This window comes from Aspergillus welwitschiae (genome assembly GCF_003344945.1).
Source record: "Aspergillus welwitschiae strain CBS 139.54b unplaced genomic scaffold BDQ94scaffold_92, whole genome shotgun sequence".
Classification (NCBI taxonomy): Eukaryota; Fungi; Ascomycota; class Eurotiomycetes; order Eurotiales; family Aspergillaceae; genus Aspergillus; species Aspergillus welwitschiae.
The window spans coordinates 1-20,785 of NW_020798786.1; the positions used below are offsets into that span (position 1 = coordinate 1).

At 49.4% G+C, this 20,785-nt stretch overlaps 5 protein-coding genes across 5 annotated transcripts; 2 read left to right on the forward strand and 3 right to left on the reverse strand.

The window, feature by feature from the left end:
- Window positions 1-2,633: 2,633 nt before the first annotated feature.
- BDQ94DRAFT_186416 (uncharacterized protein) lies at window positions 2,634-10,400 on the reverse strand (the record flags this gene model as incomplete). The annotated part of the gene is made up of 8 exons (XM_026775141.1): window positions 2,634-3,893; window positions 3,933-4,620; window positions 4,683-5,629; window positions 5,683-6,356; window positions 6,420-7,312; window positions 7,361-8,358; window positions 8,415-10,042; window positions 10,100-10,400. 8 exons carry the CDS (start codon window positions 10,398-10,400, stop codon window positions 2,634-2,636), a joined length of 7,389 nt encoding a protein of 2,462 aa, XP_026619717.1.
- Window positions 10,401-11,857: 1,457 nt separating this feature from the next.
- On the forward strand, window positions 11,858-12,733 carry BDQ94DRAFT_176207 (nucleic acid/nucleotide deaminase domain-containing protein; the record flags this gene model as incomplete). Its single annotated transcript, XM_026772642.1, has 1 exon — window positions 11,858-12,733. One exon carries the CDS (start codon window positions 11,858-11,860, stop codon window positions 12,731-12,733), a length of 876 nt encoding a protein of 291 aa, XP_026619718.1.
- A 227-nt stretch (window positions 12,734-12,960) lies between these two features.
- BDQ94DRAFT_186419 (C2H2-type zinc finger protein) lies at window positions 12,961-13,924 on the reverse strand. Its single transcript, XM_026775142.1, has 3 exons — window positions 13,529-13,924; window positions 13,260-13,480; window positions 12,961-13,211 (listed from the first exon to the last, which is right to left on the reverse strand). Exons 1-3 carry the CDS (start codon window positions 13,886-13,888, stop codon window positions 12,974-12,976), a joined length of 819 nt encoding a protein of 272 aa, XP_026619719.1. The 5' UTR covers window positions 13,889-13,924; the 3' UTR covers window positions 12,961-12,973.
- Window positions 13,925-13,942: 18 nt separating this feature from the next.
- Window positions 13,943-15,969, forward strand: BDQ94DRAFT_164253 (uncharacterized protein; the record flags this gene model as incomplete). Its single annotated transcript, XM_026769961.1, has 9 exons — window positions 13,943-14,024; window positions 14,208-14,234; window positions 14,342-14,397; window positions 14,683-14,773; window positions 14,910-15,013; window positions 15,190-15,193; window positions 15,406-15,517; window positions 15,624-15,762; window positions 15,874-15,969. 9 exons carry the CDS (start codon window positions 13,943-13,945, stop codon window positions 15,967-15,969), a joined length of 711 nt encoding a protein of 236 aa, XP_026619720.1.
- A 2,972-nt stretch (window positions 15,970-18,941) lies between these two features.
- On the reverse strand, window positions 18,942-19,697 carry BDQ94DRAFT_186421 (interferon alpha-inducible IFI6/IFI27 family protein; the record flags this gene model as incomplete). Its single annotated transcript, XM_026775143.1, has 3 exons — window positions 18,942-19,094; window positions 19,164-19,237; window positions 19,313-19,697. The coding sequence occupies 3 exons, from the start codon at window positions 19,695-19,697 to the stop codon at window positions 18,942-18,944; spliced, it is 612 nt and encodes a 203-aa protein (XP_026619721.1).
- Between the last annotated feature and the right edge of the window lie 1,088 nt (window positions 19,698-20,785).

Genomic DNA, 20,785 nt, shown 5'->3' on the forward strand with positions numbered 1-20,785 from the left:
ACCGCCTGCCAACTTCCGACACGGAGGAAAGTGTGCCTCGGGCGGCTACCACACTTGACCACCGCTTTCATGAGTGTGCAAAGTACTATTGCTGCCACATGCCCGTTCAAAGAGGTGCCTCGTGTATATTATTGCTTGACCTCGGCAATTGAACTATAGTAAAGAATTACATTGCGTCACGATTATATGGGTTGGAGTAGCTGCTAGACTGCAGCACGTTCTGGTCAACTCCTGGCAGCCGTGGCCCACACCTGTTTCCTGTGACTAGACCTCGCCAAAACCCGCCCAAGAACCAACCATTAACCGCCGTAGACCGCGGTAGATTCCCCGATATGGTATAGTCGAGAAAGCATATTTGCGTTTTCTTTCCTTGCCTTTCCTTGTCTCTACCTTGTTACAAAGACCTCTCTTGAATGGAGGGTCTGGGATGGCTGATGTTAATATAGAAGTTGTCTTCAACAATAGATAATGGTCGATGATTCTAGCAGAGTCATTACCCTGAGTAATATGAATACGTTATAGAATTATTTTTAACGTCATGTCGAGAGGCAAATGATACCACTGTTCGTTATGAGTCTGTAACGCACTTACCGTTATCGGTTAGCGTATGTATTTCAATCTTGGCAGTGGGGCCTCAAGAAAAGAAAACAGTAACACAGGCGGAAGGCGATTCTGAATCTCACGGTAGATTCCGTGAAAGGCCTCACGAATAGGCTCATAACGAGGGAACAAAACGAATATAATATCGGGAAGGAACTCGAGAGCATTGCCTTTTGAAATCTCTACGACAAGAGGAATCTAGAACTACATTACTACATTGAGAGGGAGCTGATCAGGTCCAGCCTGAAGCCAAGCGCCAGTCACCCGAAACACAAAGAAGACTGCTCCGGCATCAAAACGCATTCCCTACCGTCCCATCATGCTGTTCGCTCGAGATATCTCATCGGGCATTTTGAAGGCTCAGCTGCATGGTCCTAGCTCTGCCATTGAAATCTTGGAAGTCCGCCATGAGTAAGAGTTTTCCGTCTAGGATTTTCCCAAGGTGGGTCTTGTCAATTTCCTGCCCGTCCTTCCGTATCCGTGACATGAACACCTTGAGAAACCTGAGGGGGCTTTGGGTGAACTTGGCTCCTGCCTGTTGGTTCTCCACGATGAACCCATCCGCGGCGACAACCAAGCCCTCTGGTGCGGCAGTAAACGCAACTCCCAGAAAGCGGCATATCTCACAATACTCGTTGTACGACGAAATATAGAGCTGGCCCGCAAAGAGGTTCAGTTGAATGCGTAGGCTCTCAGGGACTCGCCGGGGCCTTGTGCTTAATTTTTTCGGAATCGTGTACAGAGCGAGCTTATCGATAGGATACGAACTCTGGTTCTGCCGAGGTGCGTATACATGCAGCGTTACTGCGCTAGACCCGCGAATGTCAGCATGAAGTTTGTCCGCTTCATACGGGCTGATGATCACCATGTGCCCTACGGGCTTTCCGTCCTCGGAGGGATGGCCGGTGCTCATCAGGACCCATTCCACCGCACGCTGATAACTATCCCGGGCAGATAATTTAGGCAGTCGGACTGTTCTCGCAAAATCAATGGTGACAAGGAGCTCCGATGGGAACTGGGCCACATCCAGGTATCTTGCCGCTGATGTATCTTTTAACACCATAAAAGCTGGTTTCACGGCGGCGGATGATGCATCCAGGTGTCCAGTGGCCACGAACGAGAGTATATCAGGATGTACAGAATGCGTTTCCGGTTCGGCAGGAGCCGGACGTTGAACTTGTCGTTCCTGCTCAATCTCTGGTGCTAGTTCTCGCTCCTGCTCTTCCTGGAGTTGCGCTGCAGAGAACTTCACAGTTGCAAACTCACGGCATCGGTCCAGTATGCGCCGCGAGTCCGCATCATCAGGGCATTTGGAAGAAAGAGAAAGGACATTATTACAACCGGGTCTATACCGCCGTTCAAGGGACTGGGATTCCGGTTCCAGAAACCCCTCTGCCTTAGATGTTGATATCGAGGTTTGCCCGTCCTGTCGCAGAACCAGCCACTGACGGGCCTGGGCCTGATATCGGTTTCCCTGCACTGCCCACAAAGGTATGCTGCGTTGCATATCATCCCAGGTCTCTGAAATTGCCCAGCAAAGCACGTCTGCTACGGTAAGTTCAGAATGGTGGGTCCTCCCACAGAGGGTCAGAATCTTGAACTTGATCTCTTCCGGTACGCAAAACACGACCGATTGTCCTCTCCCTAAATTTCTCATTCTCATGCATGCTGTGAATAGCCGTTAGTGAGAAGTGCATATGACTGTTCCAGCGGGGGTCCCTGACCTTGAACCAGCTTGTCTTTTGTGATGTTCGGTCCCAGCGTCACCGCCGCCCGGTAATTCAGGGGTAGCTTCAGATCAATCCCTCTCGTATGTGCTTCGTCAAGGAACACAAGGCATAGATCGAGGTGCCTTTTGAAAGGTGACGTCTGCAGCGGTTCGACGAGTCCGGTCCGATCTACCACGGCGATATCGTCGTCGTCGTTGATAAAGACCACGGCCTGCGTTCGACCATCATCACTGACCATCTCCAACCAGGTCTTCGCAACATCCAGGTTACTCAGCTCTAATATGCGAGCTCCAACGTCCAGAATCACGCGTACGGGTGAACCCAGTTCCGCCACCATATCCAGAAGGACCTGCGCATCTGACTGGACAGGTCATCTCGGGTCGGAATCAGGGCAATGCCAGTCTCGGGTCGGAGAAGATATTCGAGAACTAACGCATTGGTGTGGTTCTGGTCAGGTAGATCCAGCTGCTCCACACTGAGCGGAAGGGTGACACGGGAATCGTTGGTCCCGCTAAAGCCGACGGTGGGATGGCACTTGACCTCACCGATATCCCATCCGGACGAAGATAATTTACTCGGAAACTCCCTTAGGCCTTTGGTGAAAATAATATGAGCCAGGAAGTAATCGATGGCTCCCTTCGCGAACCGAAGACAGGGGAAAATGCATTCCACGCAATGGAGCCGGTCCTGGAGATTAACGCCCAGCAATTGACGATAGGCCGGGGGGAGAGTCGGGGCATCATCGACCCATATTTGATACTCCGAGTCAGCTTGATCCGATCCGACCAGATGGTCGAATGCTCGAAATAGGTCCTCGTCGCGGAGTCCCTCATAGTAATAGCTCAGGCACGTCAGTACAATGACAACATCGGGATGACTGAATTCCGCCCGTGGTGCCGGATTATCCTTGGCACGATACGGAACTGCCAGCCTTGTGGGGGGTTGTCGGCAGCGATCAAGTCCATAGTTGACTCGCCAGCGTCTTTGTCCCAGGCAGAATGCCAGAACGTTGCCAGCCAGCAGACCCCGGAGTAGTAGCAGAGGATCCCTCGTGCTGTCGTTCCCTAAGCCAGACGCATCTGGGGTTTCAACTGCAGCAATCTGCAGTGGTAACGGGTCAGGGTTAAGGCAATAAGCGATCGCCGCGCGTCGTTGTGCTTCTGGCTGCCTTGAAATTGGCAGTTTGTCAATACCGTTATGGAAAATATGATCCGCAATCCGTTCAAACAGCTGATGGACGGCATCCGCTCGGAGCAACCGTATCCTGGGGAAATATCCTGGATGCGGCTCCTCCACCTCAATTGACCGCGGGAACTGCATTTTGATAACTGGAGCATACTTCCTCACCAGGCCGAGCATCTCTTGGATTAAAGTCCACCTCTGTGGACTGAGCTCCAACGGACGCTGGGTCCCCATCGTGTAGATCAGCTCGAACTTCACACTGAAGTTCTCATCGCTTTCATCCACCACGTCTCGCGAGGAGGTCCTGAAGAAATCCAGAATTCGCAGAAGACATACACCAACCGCCTCTCTCCCTGTGATAAAGCACTCGAGACACATCAGCTTCAGGGATAAGAGGTGCTCGGGCTGAACGAGGAGAACTCCGCCCTCCGCCATGCAGTCGTGGCATATCCATTCGATCTCTTCCGCCTCCGGTTCCCCGATCTGCAACGAGCGTGACACGGGGAGATGATACACCCGCCGCCCTAAAAGGCCCCCCAGCTTCGAAACGAGCATCTGAAACATCTGACGCGACTGGGGCTTAGGGACAATGATGCGAACTAGGCATGAACGGTCTGCGAGCGCGGCTGCCACGATGGGGACGATGACGGAAGACTTGCCCTCGCCCATATTCAGTTGCATGATGACATTCTGTCCGGGCTGCGCATTTCGTCGCGCGATCTGTTCCTGGACGTCCCGAATCAACACCCCACTCTCGATCTCTAGCAGCAATGACTCGGGGAAATCCATTGTGTTCCAGTTCGTGTGACCGGGGTTCTGCAGTTCGCGGGCTAGATCCATACGATGACCCATCGCGTTGACGAGCCTCTTCGCCCGCTGGAGTGCCGTGATGGAACATCCATACGCGACCAAGCATTCCTTCCAGGGCTCAGGCAGGTGATTCCAGCGTTTGCGTGTCAGCTGATGGAGAAGAAGCTGTGATGATGATACCCTCGGCCAGACGTGGATATTGGCAAATGTTCCCAGTATATTGCGCTCCGTGTGTGATCCGGGATGTATCTCTCCTGTCATCGTATTGGAAAGCATCATCCTCGACATGATTGCACGGCTGATCTTCTCATGGTGCTCGTGGCAGCGATGGAAATGATCGGGTATGACGGTCTCAAGAACGTCGTCCTCGGCAAGCGATGATCCATATGCTGGATACCCTGCAAGGATGCCATACTGGCCCGCAGTCTCTCAATGTACTGCTTTTGGAATTGAGATCGCGCTTGTGATTCTATGGAATCGACTAAGCTTGACAAATTTAGATTTTGGTCCGGAGTAGTGCTACTGCCCGACCAAGGTGGTAGGGTGGGTGGTTCCATTTCCACCGCCGGTGGTGGACCAAGCGACCCGTCCACTATGTCATCCACGGAGATGAAAGCACGCCGTCGGTCTGGGGGGCGTTCCCAGCACCGGCAGAGACATGGTGGCATTGTGATGGGATGGATCTTTTGGGCGGTGTAAACGGCTGCAATCCTATCAAGATACTGCCTAAGCTCTCGGTTATCGAACCAAGTTGACATTGCTGCCTTTAAAACTTGCATCGCTTTTTGTGGGACAAAATAATCTGCGAATGGCGGCTCTTCATCAGATATGGGACGTGAGGGGCATCGGGTCGGCCACTGTGTCTGTAGGCCGGCTATGAAATGACCCAGTGCCTTTTTCCGCTTTGTCTTTCTCAGCTTCGCCACGCGCGCATGAAACGTGCTATACGATTCCGCTGGGCCGGGCGAGAGGCCATCTTCGGGGGTCACGCTCCGGCTTGTTGATTGGATCCGAGCCTTCAGTTCGGCGACGTTCAACCCGGAACCTTCTTGCAGCCGGTATAAACCCTGTGCTGGTAAGGTCATCGAGGCCATACCGGGTACAATGTACAGCGCAGCAAGAACGTGCAAGACAATCATGTCTATCTTCCTGGAGAATGCCAACGTCGACAACCACAGCATTACCGCATATCTGTTTGGCCGAGCCGTCTCCGAGCAGAGAAGCCAATGGATACTGCACCAGTGACTGGAAACAAACTCGCCGGACTCCGTGAGCCACATCGCATCGTACTTGATCCGCGTACTGTGCTGGACTTGGTAAGAAATTTCCAAAGACGTGCAGCCAAGGAGTCCAGCGTGACGTCCTCGACAGAGGGGATATCTTCGTAGAGAATTCTGCAGAGAGTGAACACTTGCGAACAGCGTTCGGACTGGTAATTCCGGCCCAGTCCTTCATACAGACAGTCCTCCGCATCCGTGTGGTCCTCAGCGCCGAAACCAGAGATCCGGAAGACCGAGGAGCGAATGCGATCCCGCTGCAGGAGGTCTGCATTCAATGCAGGTAGGGATGGCTCCGTCCCCGGTGAAGCCGCATTGAATATTCTCATCCGATGGTGTTGATCAAGTATCGCAGCTACCTGGCCGTGGAATTCGTTATGTTGAGCCAAACAACCTAGGATGGGATCCCATTGAACACTTTGCATAACACGCGACCGTATCGATGCCGAGCGAAGGATAGAGAGAGACTGTTCGGTCCCTGTGTGCTTGGCCAAGGGGTCAGGGATGCAGAATGACGTGACTGCATGCAGATAGCACAGTACCAGTTTACTCTGCAGAGTCCCATTGTCTGTCAAGCAGCCGATGTCACTGTTTATGAGATAAATATGCACGCTGGTTGCTGCCTGCCAACCAACCTTGACGGTGACGTGGGTACCGTCTTGCTCCCATGTTATCTGACCTTCCGGGATGAGAACCCTCCGATTATGAGGTTTTCGGTCCAGCAAAACGAGCTTGTTACGCAGGCCAATCAGAGTGCCTACTGACTGATCAGGGTCGACGACCATTCCCCGGTACTGGCGAGACTCAATTGACGGTTGACCAGATCGCAGATTAAAGCTCAGCCGCAGGCGGGGAATCTCGATCTCCAGCATGCCAGATTCGTGGTGCAGTTTGTAGTGAAGCTTGGAGGCCTTTTCGATGGGTTGGAAGACATCACACAATGTTCTCGCTGTCTCGCTTCCCATACTAATTAACGACATATTTCCCTGAGTGAGCTGCCAGTTATTTCCCGGCTGGGTGCGCTGCAATCGCCAGTGAGAGGCAGGTGATGGCTTCCATGGCTCGTTAATAGGACGAAACTCGATATACTCGCAATTGGTCTCGTACCAATGGGCGTATCCCTCAATGAAGGCATCTGGTAAAGCAGCCGCGAGAAGCCTCGGGGGTACGAATTCCCATACTCTACGCCCATCCACGGCTCGAATGCGTAGATCGAACCCACTCTGCTCGGGGATCGTCTGTTTTCCCAGGTAGATCGTCTGGCCCATATGCAGTCTCTGGGCGGAGTATTCCAAGCCAGAAAGGTCGCTGGGCATCACTTCCACTAAGGAATGCCCAAACAGGGATTGATATGTTTTATGGCGCTCGAACTCTGAGGGCAACCGCGCCAGGGGACGACCATTGATGAGCAGCTGACCAGTGAGAAGGTTAACGTACACCCCGACGCCGCTGGCACCACCTGATTCACCCATAACCTGGGCGTGCAGGCAACATTGAGTGCCACTCGAGGCTGCTGTCCACGGTGATCCTGGTCGGTACGCGGCCCAAGTCCGCTGGATCGCTCGGTCGAGAGCGGTCCTGCGGCCATGGATAGTGTTGTTCACGAGAATGCGGTGTCCCCGAAAGGCTATGTTCTGCCATCGATAGTAGAGAATTGGCAGTAAACAGCTGGATACCCTGTTTAGAAGGCCTTTTCGGTCATGAATGACCATACTGCATTGGATGAAAACGGACGCATCCAGATCGTTCCGGAGTATTCACTCCAAGTGGCTGTTCTCGCAATCAAACGTGCCCACGCACATCAACGCGAGATAAGCGGCGGAGGCAATCAGATCGTTCCTGTGATCATTGCTGTCCGTAGCACCGGCCTCCTCCCCAACAGTCATCACCCAACCGAAAGATATCTTCCGGAGGCCATCCAGCTGCTCTATGCATTCGTTCTGAATGTGGACCGATGGGGAGCAGGCCAACACCTTCTGGGTGAGAGCGATCAATACGCTCAGCCCCTCTGCGGATTGCCAGTTTTGTTCGATTGCCGCCGCTGTCTTCTGGATCTCTCGCAGTAAAGGCGCTGCGAACAAATCTTCGTTCAGAACATGATGGCCTTCGCGCAGGATTGGATCCATGAGCGATGGCGGCCCTGCCTGGTGCATGATCTGCAGGGTAAAAAGGCACGTTTCGACCTTATTGAACACCACCGTAGGTGCGGCGAGCTGCCGAAGGATGTTCTGCCACTGGATATGGAAGCCCAATGGCATCGAGCAGAGCGCCTTATACTCTCCCAGTGTCATGTCATTGGGGCAGGTATGCTGCGATGCAATGACCGTATTGGGTGACGGGCCGTCAGGTGTCTCCGCTGGGCGGAAGAGAAACGGCTGTAGAGATGAGCTGGATGGCGGTAACTTGTACGTGCATGCCGTTGCCATCGCATGTGTTTGGACCAGATCGTCAGTGAAGCAGCGGTGGGCATTGTCGAAGTATTTGAAATGCAAACCGTTCGCAAGACAAACGTCGCTCTCTGATACATTGATAATGTGGTTCTTTCGCCTGTGAGTTCCTTGGTGTGGTTTAACTTGGGAAAGAAGGCCAATCCTTGGGGAATCAACGACCGCGGTGAAGAACATGGAGAGGCCACTGTAGCTGCCTGGTCGGTAGTCCGCTCTAGGCGTTTCTTTCGAAGCATATGTGATTCCAAAAATTTCAAGCACAATGAAGGCAGTGAGATCACGCCAGAATGCAAATGATCGGGGCAGTTTCAACTCGAAGACCGTGGATTCTGCTTCCAAGGGATTGGAAGACAAGGCCATTCATGAACATGAATTGTGATCTCTTTCGCAGCACGGTCCAACCTACATCTCTGGCAGGAGGGGCTATGACGACGCTCTGTAAAGTGGAACCGGTTGTGGAGTCTCTCATCGTAGTAAGTGCATTCAATCTCATCACGGCGAGCACATAACTCCCTATACTGCTCATGTTTTCGGTGCAGCTCCACAACTTTGTCCGCCTTCTCGGATTCAGCTCTTTGTTCAATATTGGCAAGCAAACGTTGGTGTTCAGCGGACTGCTTGAAGTAGCGCACGGAAAAGGAGGAAGGGGCTCCAAAGTCGGTTAGAATTTTGGAACCTCTGTACTGGACGCCCTGGTGGCGTTGACGCATGTACCTTTCCGCGTGTGCCAACCTGGTAAGCTGGGATTGACGAGGTAACAGGAGAGACTGGAAGAGATGTATCGGAATACAAGTCTTGTACTGGCGAAGCAGCGGATGAATATGGACGGCGGATTTGTCGCAAGCTATCCAGAGCTCCAGAATGGTGAGAAGCATGGCTGACAATGCCTCAGGATTAGCAGCGTACAATTTGGATGCAATACTATAATAGGCATTGACTAATCTGCTTAGTCGTTCGCAGGTGTCTTCATGGCTAATATGTGTCTCAGTCCAGGATTGAAGATTCAAGTCAACCCAAGCTTCGAAGGCAGCGAGATTGTAGACGTGATAGTCGGGGTCAGTCAGTCGGAAGAGCGATGGGAGCTCTGCAGGCTCAAAATCCAAGAATCCAGACTGTGGGTAGGCATCTGGCGGCACTGAGGAGTCTTGGCCGGTTCTGATGCTCTGAAGCCACTCATCAAGACCGGGCAGTGAGCAATTAGTGTCATCTTGAAAGTTGAGTCGAGCCATGGAAGACATGTCAGGTCGGCAGGCGTTACGGGCGAGGATGCTGCTCCATCTTTCTTCTAGGACGTCATTCGCTTGTTGAAGGGAACACTGGACAAACGGAAGCCAAGCATGATCATCCGCCAGATCAAGCTTTCGTAACCGGCGCACGATTTTGGAAGTCATGATATACCGGTGCTCACTGCTTATGCTACTGGGACAGCGGCGGAGAATGGAACTCATGTAAAAGATCATGAATTCTTTATAAAGGTCAGCTGAGATTTCTTTGCGCTGGAAGAGCCTCCGAATGACCAATTGCATCGTAACTCGAATCTGGAGCCAGAGGGCGGACCGTCTCCAAGGTTGCAGACTGTTGAGCCACAGGACCTCTTCCCTTGTGTTCTTACAGACCTGCAAGCTGTTCACAATTCTGCATTGTGGGCGAAGGAATGTTGTGAACAACTCCGTAACCAGCATCGGATCGGTTGTATCCCGATTCTCGTCGTGCTCCTGCCGCGCCTTCTTCACTTTTGGCTTGGTTCCCGGGGCAGGCTGACGACTCATGCTCTCCAGGGCGTGCGCAATGGTAGTTTGCATATTTGGTTCATTGAAGACGGCTCGATCCAAAGCAAAGGTTGGCCCAGGAAATTGGCGTTGGAGTCGACCCACCGTAGTGTTGACGGCTTCGTTCCGAGGTGATAGTTCAAACGTCTCGACATGTATTGAATCGCTGTGCCTGGTCATTAAGACCGCAGCATTCTGGCAACGAACATGCACAGGTAGAGCACCTCCTACGCAACACGTGTCAGTGTCCTCCCGGATGTCAGCTAAGTTATAGCTGGCCATACCTGAATTCTCCAATTTTTCTAGAGCCTTTCGAAGCTCGACGTGATTCACGTCCCCATGACAATCGCGCGTCGCTCTCAAACGAGTGAGCATCACTTTGACACTGTCAACAACTTCACTTTCCTGCCCATGACTATATTCCTGAAACAGAGCGAGGGCATTAATAACGCCATCGAGCAGAGCACTTTCATGTGAAGCGTTATAATCATCTTCCTGTGGCAGTTTGGGGGGCAGGAAGACGTGATGAAGCAGATATATTGTGTCCGTGGTCGATAGACGGGGTGCAGCGGACAAACCTGACATTCTCGACGGAGTGTAGTATTGAAGGACGATTCAACAACTTTGCAAGTGAAAGGTTGCTTCAATGAGTACTATAGACCGAATTTACGGCCCACCCTAGTGCCTTTTATCCATCCCAGAAACCAACACAAACGTAGGAGTCATTTTAGCGTTTCCAATATGGAGTGGAGGCTGCCTCGTATAATTTGCAGAAGCCAAGGTGAGCCCTCTACCCATGCCGTTGATCTGCCCCTGCCTTGAATGAGAGGCGACTGTATCCCTCACAGTCTACTGACCAAAGTCGTATGCTTGGCAAGTACAGGCATTGACATCTTCACTTTTGCTCACGTAGGTGCCTCCATCATTTTACGGCGAAAAGTCTTGGCTACCCAATCCCAATACAACCAGTGTGCTCGAGCTTCCTGCATCGTCTTCCTCCTGCATTGTCTTCCTCCTGCATTGTCTTCCTCCTGCATTGTCTTCCTCCTGCATCGTCTTCCTCCTGCATCGTCTTCCTCCTGCATCGTCTTCCTCCTGCATCGTCTTCCTCCTATCTCCCTTCTGCATATGGTCTTCCTCGCCCCACCCCGTGGCTGATTATCTACCAATATGTATCCGGTATATAAATCTTTATGGGTCGTCTAAATACCCGTGAATTACTCTTCCTTTCCAAATAGTCTCCCACTCTGAATTTGGTTTATATTGCGTGCACTTTTCTTATAATTCATTCCAAATTGCCATCCTCAAAGCATTCATTGAAAATCCAGAACAATACCACCTACAAACAATTGCCTATCGACTCAGTCCGCGTGGGGCGCCCGAGACTAGGCGCCTATAATAGACTTCTTAGTCGATTTTACGAGCCTTTGTTTCTTTTGCGTGTACTAGGACAGACCCGTGGGCAGCATACACTCGGACCACCGGATCATAGTTTGGAGCAAGCACGGCGACGTAAATTCCTACGTAACCTCGCCTATGTTTGTGACTTTACCAAAGGAGGTAGTTCCTGCACTGCCATTGGGCTTGAAGACAGCGAAACATGTTACAACTTCTGGATTGCATCCAACGCATCTGGTGACAAAATCGTCGAATTCGCCAAGAATGCTCTCGGCCGCCTGAAGCAAACTACATCAATCACTGGGGACCTCGATGAAGGACAAACTAATGCAAACTTTATCAGTATCTGTCTTAACTTCGCGATTAGCCGAGTAAAAAAGGAGCGTCAGTGCTTGTTTCAGGCGATCAAACAGTGTTATTGCATACCGGGATCTGTGAGAAGGGAACAAGGTTCGTAACGGCCAGATTGCAGAGACTTACAATATGACAAGCTAACTGGCTCAGTAGATCGGGTATTAAAAGACAGGCTTGATTTCATTCTGGAACAAGATGATTGTCTGGCACTCTGCCATTATGCCTATGTCCAAATAAAGTCCGGATTCGCCAGGGTAATCGGACTAAAAGCTCAAGACGAAGAAGGGTTAATGGGTCCTGGAGACAAACGGTCGCCTTTTGCGTTAGTTATCCATTATCTAGGGCGACTGGCAGATCACATCCGGGCACCGTCGCAGCTGGTTGAGGATGCCTGCCATTTGTCTCACATCCTTGACTCGCATCAGGTGGTGGCTATTCCTTGTGTGTCTTCAGTGCCTCGGCCAGTGCCCGACAATCTCACCACGCTTGACGGTGTCCTCAACAGGATGTTGAAGAAGGATGACCCGGAAAAGCTTCAGATAAAGAATCTTTTGCTTTTCATGAATTTTCGGTCTCAATCTCGCACCTTCCAGGATTTCCTGGTACAGTATGACAAGTGCACGGCGCAGGTGCATGCAGAAGTGCAGGCTCTGGACCATTTCTTCAGGCAAAATCTGTCTTTGGTGGGAAATGACCGTTACATTGCATGTAGCAAGCCGGCCTGTCTATGTTGCGAACTGTACTTCAAGCACCATCCGGCTCGAATGGTCGTCCCTGAATCTCACAGCAAAGTCTGGGTTAATTGGAGCCCGCAATTAGTCAAAAATCCCACGAGGAGGGATCCAGATTACGATTTGCAGGTAAAGGTCCTCAATGAGATGACAAATGAGCTTCGGCGGGCTGTGATTGCTCAAATCTTTGATCAGTCGTCACCAAGTCCCTGGCATCCTGATTCCCAGACAGCAATTTCAAATGACCGGTGGTCTTGCATAGATTTGGAGGAGCTTCGGGGAGATACGTTCCGATATTCATCTGCTAACGGCAGTTTGAAAATGGAGGCAGCTAAACATAGCACGGCTAAGGTTCTTGAGGCAAATAAGCTCAGGACATACGTGTCGGATGAAGACTCTGATGCAGACTGTGGCGGGGTATCTCTCAAGATCTAAAATGGTATTCAGGATTTAATTCGCCAGTTGATTTGGTTTCTTTTTCTTACTTCTTGGAATTCCATACCTTCTCTGCTCTCATTGAAATACGTAATCCTGGATTCTCATTAAAACCTTGGTTACAAGATTGAGGCGAGTGTACTTCTGCTTCTTACCAGACATTAGCTTGGAGGGGATCTAAAATACCATTCAAGAACCTTCATAGACTCGACAGAGTATAGGCCCCACAGACGAAATTCCTTAATCAGATACAGAAAGGCTACTAAGATCTTCATGCTGACTTCGGTGGTGTCTCCGAAGATTGTCTTTCCTTGTGAATGATTTACCGCATAATTCACACACAACTCCCATTTGCCACCATTGCCGAGCCCATCCACCGTGATGCACTTCAATATGTCGGCGCATATGAACCTGCTGAGCCTTGGTTACCGTACATATGGGGCATTTAACTGGCTTAACGTGACTGCGCATATGCTTTCTGTGAAGAGTCAGCGGGATAAATTGAGAAAGTGGTGGCGTAGCTTACTGCAAATCACATTTCCTTGAAAAGCCAGTCGGGGCCATGCATGCACGATCTTGGCAGTGATATAACCCATCCTCTGGTGAAATATCATGATCATAAGAAGGAATTGGCACTTCCTGAAACCTCGAAACATATGTTCCTGAATCGGCCCGTCCTCCAACAACCACAGCTGCGGTGGTACTCTCGTAAACTTTATCACTCAGGCATCCATCCAAGCCACGTCTCTATAGAAATTGGTTTGGAAGTGAGCGTGCCTGTGAGTCCAACCCCACTGTGGTCAGAGTCGAGGCTTCCACGAGATTAGCAGAACGTGACTGGTTTTGAGCGAAGTCTTCCAGCCACAGTAGGTTGTTCTGTGCGATGAGGTCTAGGTATTGCTCCGGCCAAGAAGGTTCTCTGCTGTCCCCGATCACAGTATCGGTCACTATCGTAGAAGGAGGAGCCAGGATTTCTCCTTGTCTACCCCCTGTCACGATTGGATCGCAATAGCCCTCAAGTGAAAAAGAAGTTAAATCGGCCCCAGAATAGATTGGCGAGGACCCCACCCGTCCAACTAAAGAACTCATAACTTCATCCTGTGGCCAGGCTGGGTGGCTTCCATCCTCAGCCTGGCCGAAAGATACAGTTGTCATTGTGAGGGCAAACACAAATAATGCCGGAGAGAAGCTTCTACCACATATGAAGAGATGAGAAGCTCGATACCCCGTGAAGGAGATGACTCCCTATATATTAGGCTCAATTTCATTACCAGCCTCGCTAATCTGAAAGGTTTGTGCAACGGATATCCCCGTGGGCTGGAACAGCGGTCTAGCCACTTACGTTGGGCAGCCATGCAGCGACTCACTTGGTCAAATTTATTTTTGAAGGTACCCACGTAGCTGCCACATTTCTGATGTAGGAGTGTACGAATGTATTATTGTAGGAGTGTATGAACGTATTATAACGTTACAGGCGTGACTGGCCCAAGAACGGTTAGACGTACCACAAAAAATATGGTAAAAAAAAACAGGGAACAAGTATCTTAGCAAGGAACCGCACGCTGCTGAGGGTAACAATACCGGGGCCTCTTAAGGCAAGCTGAGCAGGCTCGCGAAAGGTCTTAAAAGCACTTACCCCGGTCCTATACAGGACTCCGTCAACAGTTTAGAGGTAGTGACGTGTATCATATACACAGCTCCGTTATGGAGAGGGACGGAGTTGAGACATGATGAGCCAAATCGTTGTGTACCTCTAAATATTGTATTAAGAGAGGGCACAAAATGAATATTTCCTAGAGTTTTTTACTCAGCGAGCGAAGGATGATGACTAGTAATCGCTCAAATGGAAAGGCGCATGGAATGAGGTGCGTAAATGTATATGCTATACGTATACTCAGGAAAGCAGGTGAGGAATGCGACCACAATTGAGTGTGTCCTTGTAACTGCAGGTAATATTAGGTAGAGGGTTTTCCGTCAGATTGATGTTGTGGCAAGTACCTCCCTGGCAGTTCGCCGCAGCAGCCAGGAAGAATAACGTTGGTAGGCATTTGTCAATTGGACGTGGCTATCTGTGGAATACATTCTCTTACGTAGAGTAACTGCCGTATCCGTACTTCTCCATCTACGGCCGATTCTCTGGAGCTAGATTATTGTTCGCATCAAGAGGTGCTACAAGGATCTTTCACCGCCAAGTCAGGAATACATTTGACGATACCCCTGCTTGGGACGGACTTTGCATACGACGACATGGGGCAGGCGATGGAGCGCAATTGCGGCTTCGTGTGCTGGATCCCTTGCGTTAAGCACAACTTGCTTTGACCTCTGAGAATCATGTAGACAAGCAAGGGCCCTTGACATGCCAAGCCCACAGTGAGATGACAACCAATAACCGCAGGAAAATAGTCTCAGCAGATAACCCCTCCCTCTTCATTTGAGTCTCACTTAGTTACCTCAAGCTGTGTTACTAAGCAAAAAGATGCATTCGTAACTGCGACCCCTTATCGAACCTCTCGAAACGGCGTGAGTGCCGACATACTTCGATTCCCTTGGTTGGTTACTCGCCCAATTTGCAAGGAATTGAAAGTAAGACAAATGCACAACGAATTCTGCTCATTATTCTGCCAGAAAGGCTTGATCGCCGCCGTATTCGTAGCTTTTATACCTTTGATGAGCTATAGACGGAACTGATCTACTGACTTTGTCGGTCATATCAAGTTTCTTGTTGATAGTAGACAGCAATCAGGCCAACCTACTTATAGATGAAATCGATGCGTTCTCTGCAAAGTATCCAAGGTTTGCCCACAACCCAGATGGGCCTATTCATGCAAGTTTTACCATATGTGTGACTACTTTGGGTTACATCGAAGGAGGCTGCGCGAGAATGCGACAGGCAGTCGTTTCGATTTGCGGTGATCCAAGCCCACAATTCGACGGTTGGGACCGATGCGAAGACTCTGGCATCATGGCAGAGAATTTGCCGTTGCATGAATATAATCCCGATACATAATGAACGCCGTAACGCGCAACAGGTTTGCCCTTAGATATATCCATATGATGTTAAATCAGGGCCAACAAAAACAAAGGTTGTGGTCTCAAAGGTTGTGGTCTACACTCACCTCAATTTGGTCTATTTCTTGCAGTCGAGCCGGACAGGCGGTCACTTGGAAATTTTCCATACGTTGGAAGAATTGTGCACATATACAATTGAGAATAGGAAGTATTTCTTGAAAGCATAAGCTTATGAAGGCGGCCTGTTACGATTTCTCTGAGGGAGATCCATAACGAGTACAAAGAAAGGCAAACGCCCGTTCTGAACGGGCAAAGAAGACGCCCTCGCAGAAAGCTTGGCGCTCAGTAACATCTGAGGCATACTGGAAAGTTCAGTCCCATAGAGAGTCTGTTTGGTCTTGCCTAGTTACGGGACTTCGAGATCAGTTTGCAAGGTTCTACGAAGATATGGCAGCGTACTAGAGTTCGAGAATGGATCAGACTCACACCCAGAAATTAAGAACTTTGATCCGCCTGTTTTACATCTCCCATTCACAGGCGCCTTCGAACCAGAGCCGCCACTCATCCAAAGACGGTAGGAACCTTCGATGTATGTATCTCGCCATTTTTCAACAATGAATTGCAATGACCGGTCGAAGCCTAAAGCTACCCCTTTAAAGGTAACGAACGAACGAATAAAATTGAATTTCTCGAACTTCCTACTTGTTTCTGTAACTTCATCCACTTTCCATCTACCCTTTTACTGAATTTCCATTGTCTCCATGTTATGGCTTCCATCCCAGGCTATTGGGCCCCTAGAGCCGGTACGGCTGTCACGTTGAATGGTACTCCTCGCATCTTACTCCAACATGAGTCCTGCTTCTTGACCCTGCGCTTGCCGTTACATCATAATGGTCTATATCACCATGGTATGTTAAAGTAGGACCGCCCCTATGTTGAGGCATTTACCAAGTAGACCAAAAGAGATATCTCTCTAATGGCTACTGGTATCACTCGGGTATTGGTTCCAACAGAGAGAATATATTGTCAAACTCTCACAGAGATTATCAGTTAGAGAACTATTAGTTGCAGAGCGTTTGTTTTGGTACTTATATTAGCAGGGGGTAGAAAAGAGGAGGATTGCGAGGAACGGTGCGCAGTAGCACAAGACAAGTGATAAGTGCAAGAGAACGAACCAAATAAAAACTATCATTTCGGTGTATGACAGTCGTATGAATATCTTACAGTCGGACAGCAATCTTGATCGGTATAAGCCCATATAAGAAAAGTAAAAGCAGAGCAATCTCATCACCGTCTCATTAGCTCAAGGCCCAGCCTTCCATTGGACGCCTCTTCCAAACCTTATTAGGTGATACTCCTTTTCCTGGCTTCTCTGCAAATAACACAAGCCTTCTGGCTTTGATGATGGATATTATCTCATCGCCATATTTTAAATCATTTAACAATCTTTCCTACCTACTTTGTACCATCTAACCAGGCGCACCTCATTTTGCCGTATTGAAGGATCTCCCAGGAGAAGGTCAAAACCTGCCTTGAGGACAGCATAGAAGCTTGTTTGTACAAGTTGATCCCCTTATAGAAGTGCCATTGAAACTAAACTGCCCCTTGTGGCTGTTGATCAGGTTGCCCCGTAGCTGCAGCAGTCTCTACTTGGTAGGGCTGGAGCTCTATTCCGCTGATTGCGTTATATACCTCCATCGACATGATACTGACTTTTGCGCAGGGATCGAGGATCATCCGACGCTGGGGCTGACCTTTGCTGGGTGAAGGTACCACATAGCATCAAGGTCTATTCGCTTTGGGAAACTGTGCTCGGAAGTGGGTCGTGGGGAGTCGGGACCAGGTTCGTTAGACACCAGCTGGTAGAATGTCTCCGGTTCGCCCTGTGTTTACCAGAGCCCTACACAATCAGCACCTACCTGTGTAGAAACAATCAACTACTTCCAGTCGAACCAAGCGAACATTATTGTATTGTTTGGTAGGAATGCGAGGAAGCAGTAGGAGAACAGCTATGTCTACACTTGCAGGCTGGGAGTGGAAGATTTATTAGTGCAGCAAATGCAGTTGGGCCGCTAATTACTCATTGTGTAATACACAGCAATAATTTGTTCCGGTCAGCGGATCAGCTTCGTGTATCTTCGTTGTGAAACCTTTCGCGGATGCCTCTTAGACATAAATAAACGTGACAAACTGTCAGAACTTATAATCAGGATCAATTTTATACGACTTGCAGGCAAGGATGTCCTCTATTTGGGATTCATATCTCTACTGTGCCAGAAGATGAGTCCAATTTCCATTAGGTATCAGAGGCGGCAAGAAAAGGGGGCAAATGTGATATATGTTTCGGATAGCTTAGATAGGTACGTCGCTGAGAGAGGATTTAGCTTGACCAGTCTCTCCAAGCCCATTGCACACGACGTTTTACATTTGGAGCACAAGATGCGACTGCAGACGACAATTGGTTCCGCCCCTCACCTCGCCCTGCGATGAATTACGAACTCCATAGCCTTTCTTTAGGCGGGTGATTGTCCCCGGATTGACCGGTCAAGCGAAGTCATTCGCGCATGTATCATATCAGGCACTGAACGCCGACTATACGGAGTATTATGGAAATATCTAGAACCATTATGCAAATCGGTGACAAATGTATTTGGTCTCTGGGCATTGAAGGGAAAGGTCTATTACGTACGCCGCTGGTCGGTGGTGACGATAGTCATTATATATATAGATATATCATGCTTCCATTTACGGGAGGAATTACATGGATACACAAGCTGTAGTCCTAAAGAAATTGAACTGCATTACTGTGTGATAGAAAGTGACGAGACAAAGGGAATCTACCAGATGGGCATAGTAAGCTTAGCCGAATTCAGAGTCGTTATTATTGCTTTGAAGCATCCAAATTCCGAGATGATACGAAGTTGAAGCCGCCGTTTAACTTCTCAAAAGGAATTAGTGGCGCTACCCGATTGGTCCAGGAAATTGATTGTGATTGACGCCAGTACATGCAGCCGGACGGCATGAATCAATTGATCAATCCCCTTATACTTTCCGTTTAATCGCAACGTCGATTCGCAGATGTTATCATACCTCCACATAACCATAGCATCCCGCTGCAAAGCTCAGGCTAGTTATTGGATTTCTTGGCTCTCAATAATCAACTCTTTACAAGAAAGAGACCTACTGGTATAGGTATTATCTAAGGCGATTTTTCGGAGTATGAATCCTTACCGTCGTCATCGTTGATTGTAAGAGATCCCGAAGGATCGGCTGGTAAGGATAGATAAAAGGCGAAACATCTGTAGATATGGCTATGATAAATATCTGAACGGGTTTCCTCTTGCACGTTGCTCTGGTGTACGACGTTGGGAATATCCAATCAAGATGGGTCTATTTGAAGCAATTTTGCCCATTCCTTTACCAAACTATCATTTTTATCACAAGGCTGTGGATTGCTTGCCTTGTGGTCAAATTCATCATCTGGCTGATCGCTATCTATATCTGAGTTAGCCTTGATAAGCGTTCAGGGAGAAAGAGCTATAGTACCACAGTATCCAGCTTTATCAGTACTTTTGACATCATGCCTCATCCGTGGTACTCCTTTGCTATAAGTCCACCGTGTTCCGATCGCCGCGGATCCCACCATCGCGATACCAATATTCGATGCTGTTGTGAATCCTCCCGCAGCAGCACCTCCCATCGCAGCACTTTGTAATGTGGCAAACAGACTCCCAGCTTGAACTGCTCCGATTGAAGATTGCCATACTGCAGCAAGTGAAGCCGCAACAGGCCCTGTAGCGCCAAAACCGGCAGCACCTAATATTGCAGGGCCAGCGATAGGTGCCGTAGCGAGGGCAAGTCCCGTACTACCAAAGGCTAGTGCGGCTGTATGCTCTCGAGCAAAGGACTTCCCAGAAGTGAATATTGCCGTAGTCGCACTTCTTAGGTGTTGCATGGTACTTGTAGAACACGAAGTTGAAGAACTTCGAGGTTCAAGAGGTAGGTTCATTACAATGGAGAGACTGAGTGGAGGGTCAGTATTGGCAAGGACGGAGAAGAATGAAAGTTATACTGTTGATTATGTATGGGAGTCGAGTATTATGGCATGGTATGGTGGAGCAGAAAGGGATTGGCTTCTGACGAATATTCCGAGCGTGACAATTGCTAGGACTACGGTGAGTTACTAGTCATCTGGCCTGGAGCTCCTTCTCTAGGTTTCGGCTAGTATTCAATACAATACAGTACGTGTGCGAGATACTGCATTATCAATCTTCCGTTGACTTAACTATTCAAAGAGCTTTGCTTACAAGAAATCCACGTAAGATCCCCACCACCACACTGGTACTGTTCCAGCGGCCTGTGCGTGACATTCGACATTTTACCTTGACGGGCCCCAAGGAATTGTCACCAAGTCAGGAAGCGCGCCGGAGAGTTCTATAGGAGGTATGTGTTGATGAGTTGACTAGTGAGGAATTCGACGTGCATATCATTCCAACTTCGGGGTTTACGACACCAAGGTTACGATACCCCCTGTTTGCGAATCTGCCAGACCGCCACATACCTGTGCACCACCCACCCGCCTTCACCGGCATCGCTTCTTGCATGACATTCCGCAAGTACCATCAAATATCAAAAGTAATTTCCCCTCGGATGCAAGAATCCATTCTTGCGAGGGAGCGAGTGTTGAAAACGTTCTTTTCTTTTTATTTTTCTTATCTCCTCTGAAGACCAAGGGGAAGATAATCTGTTACTGCATTGCTATTTCTCACTGTGACAGAGCTGTTCACCTCCGAGAAAATCTGGTACTCACAAGCTAGCATTAATTTCGCATAATCAATATATTGTAGTGAGTCAGTTACCGTAATTAACTAGGCTATCTATGGGCAATGGAAAATGGCGTTGCAACCATCCCGCTTTCACTTCAAGTATGCATCATTCCTCCGTCAGTTATTCTCAGCCTTGGCTTTTTCCCCGTTCAGCTACAAGCGGACAAGACAGGCTAATTATGCCAGTCGTTGGCTCACTAACGCTAACTAAGGCCAG

What these genes read in the sequence shown, in the direction of transcription:
- BDQ94DRAFT_186419 (XM_026775142.1), bottom strand. Translation starts at nt 13,888, where the DNA reads ATGACAACTGTATCTTTCGGCCAGGCTGAGGATGGAAGCCACCCAGCC. An exon ending in AAGCCTCGACTCTGACCACA is followed by an intron (nt 13,481 to 13,528) that starts GTGGGGTTGGAC and finishes CAATTTCTATAG; the next exon opens with AGACGTGGCTTGGATGGATG. An exon ending in TCAAGGAAATGTGATTTGCA is followed by an intron (nt 13,212 to 13,259) that starts GTAAGCTACGCC and finishes GACTCTTCACAG; the next exon opens with AAAGCATATGCGCAGTCACG.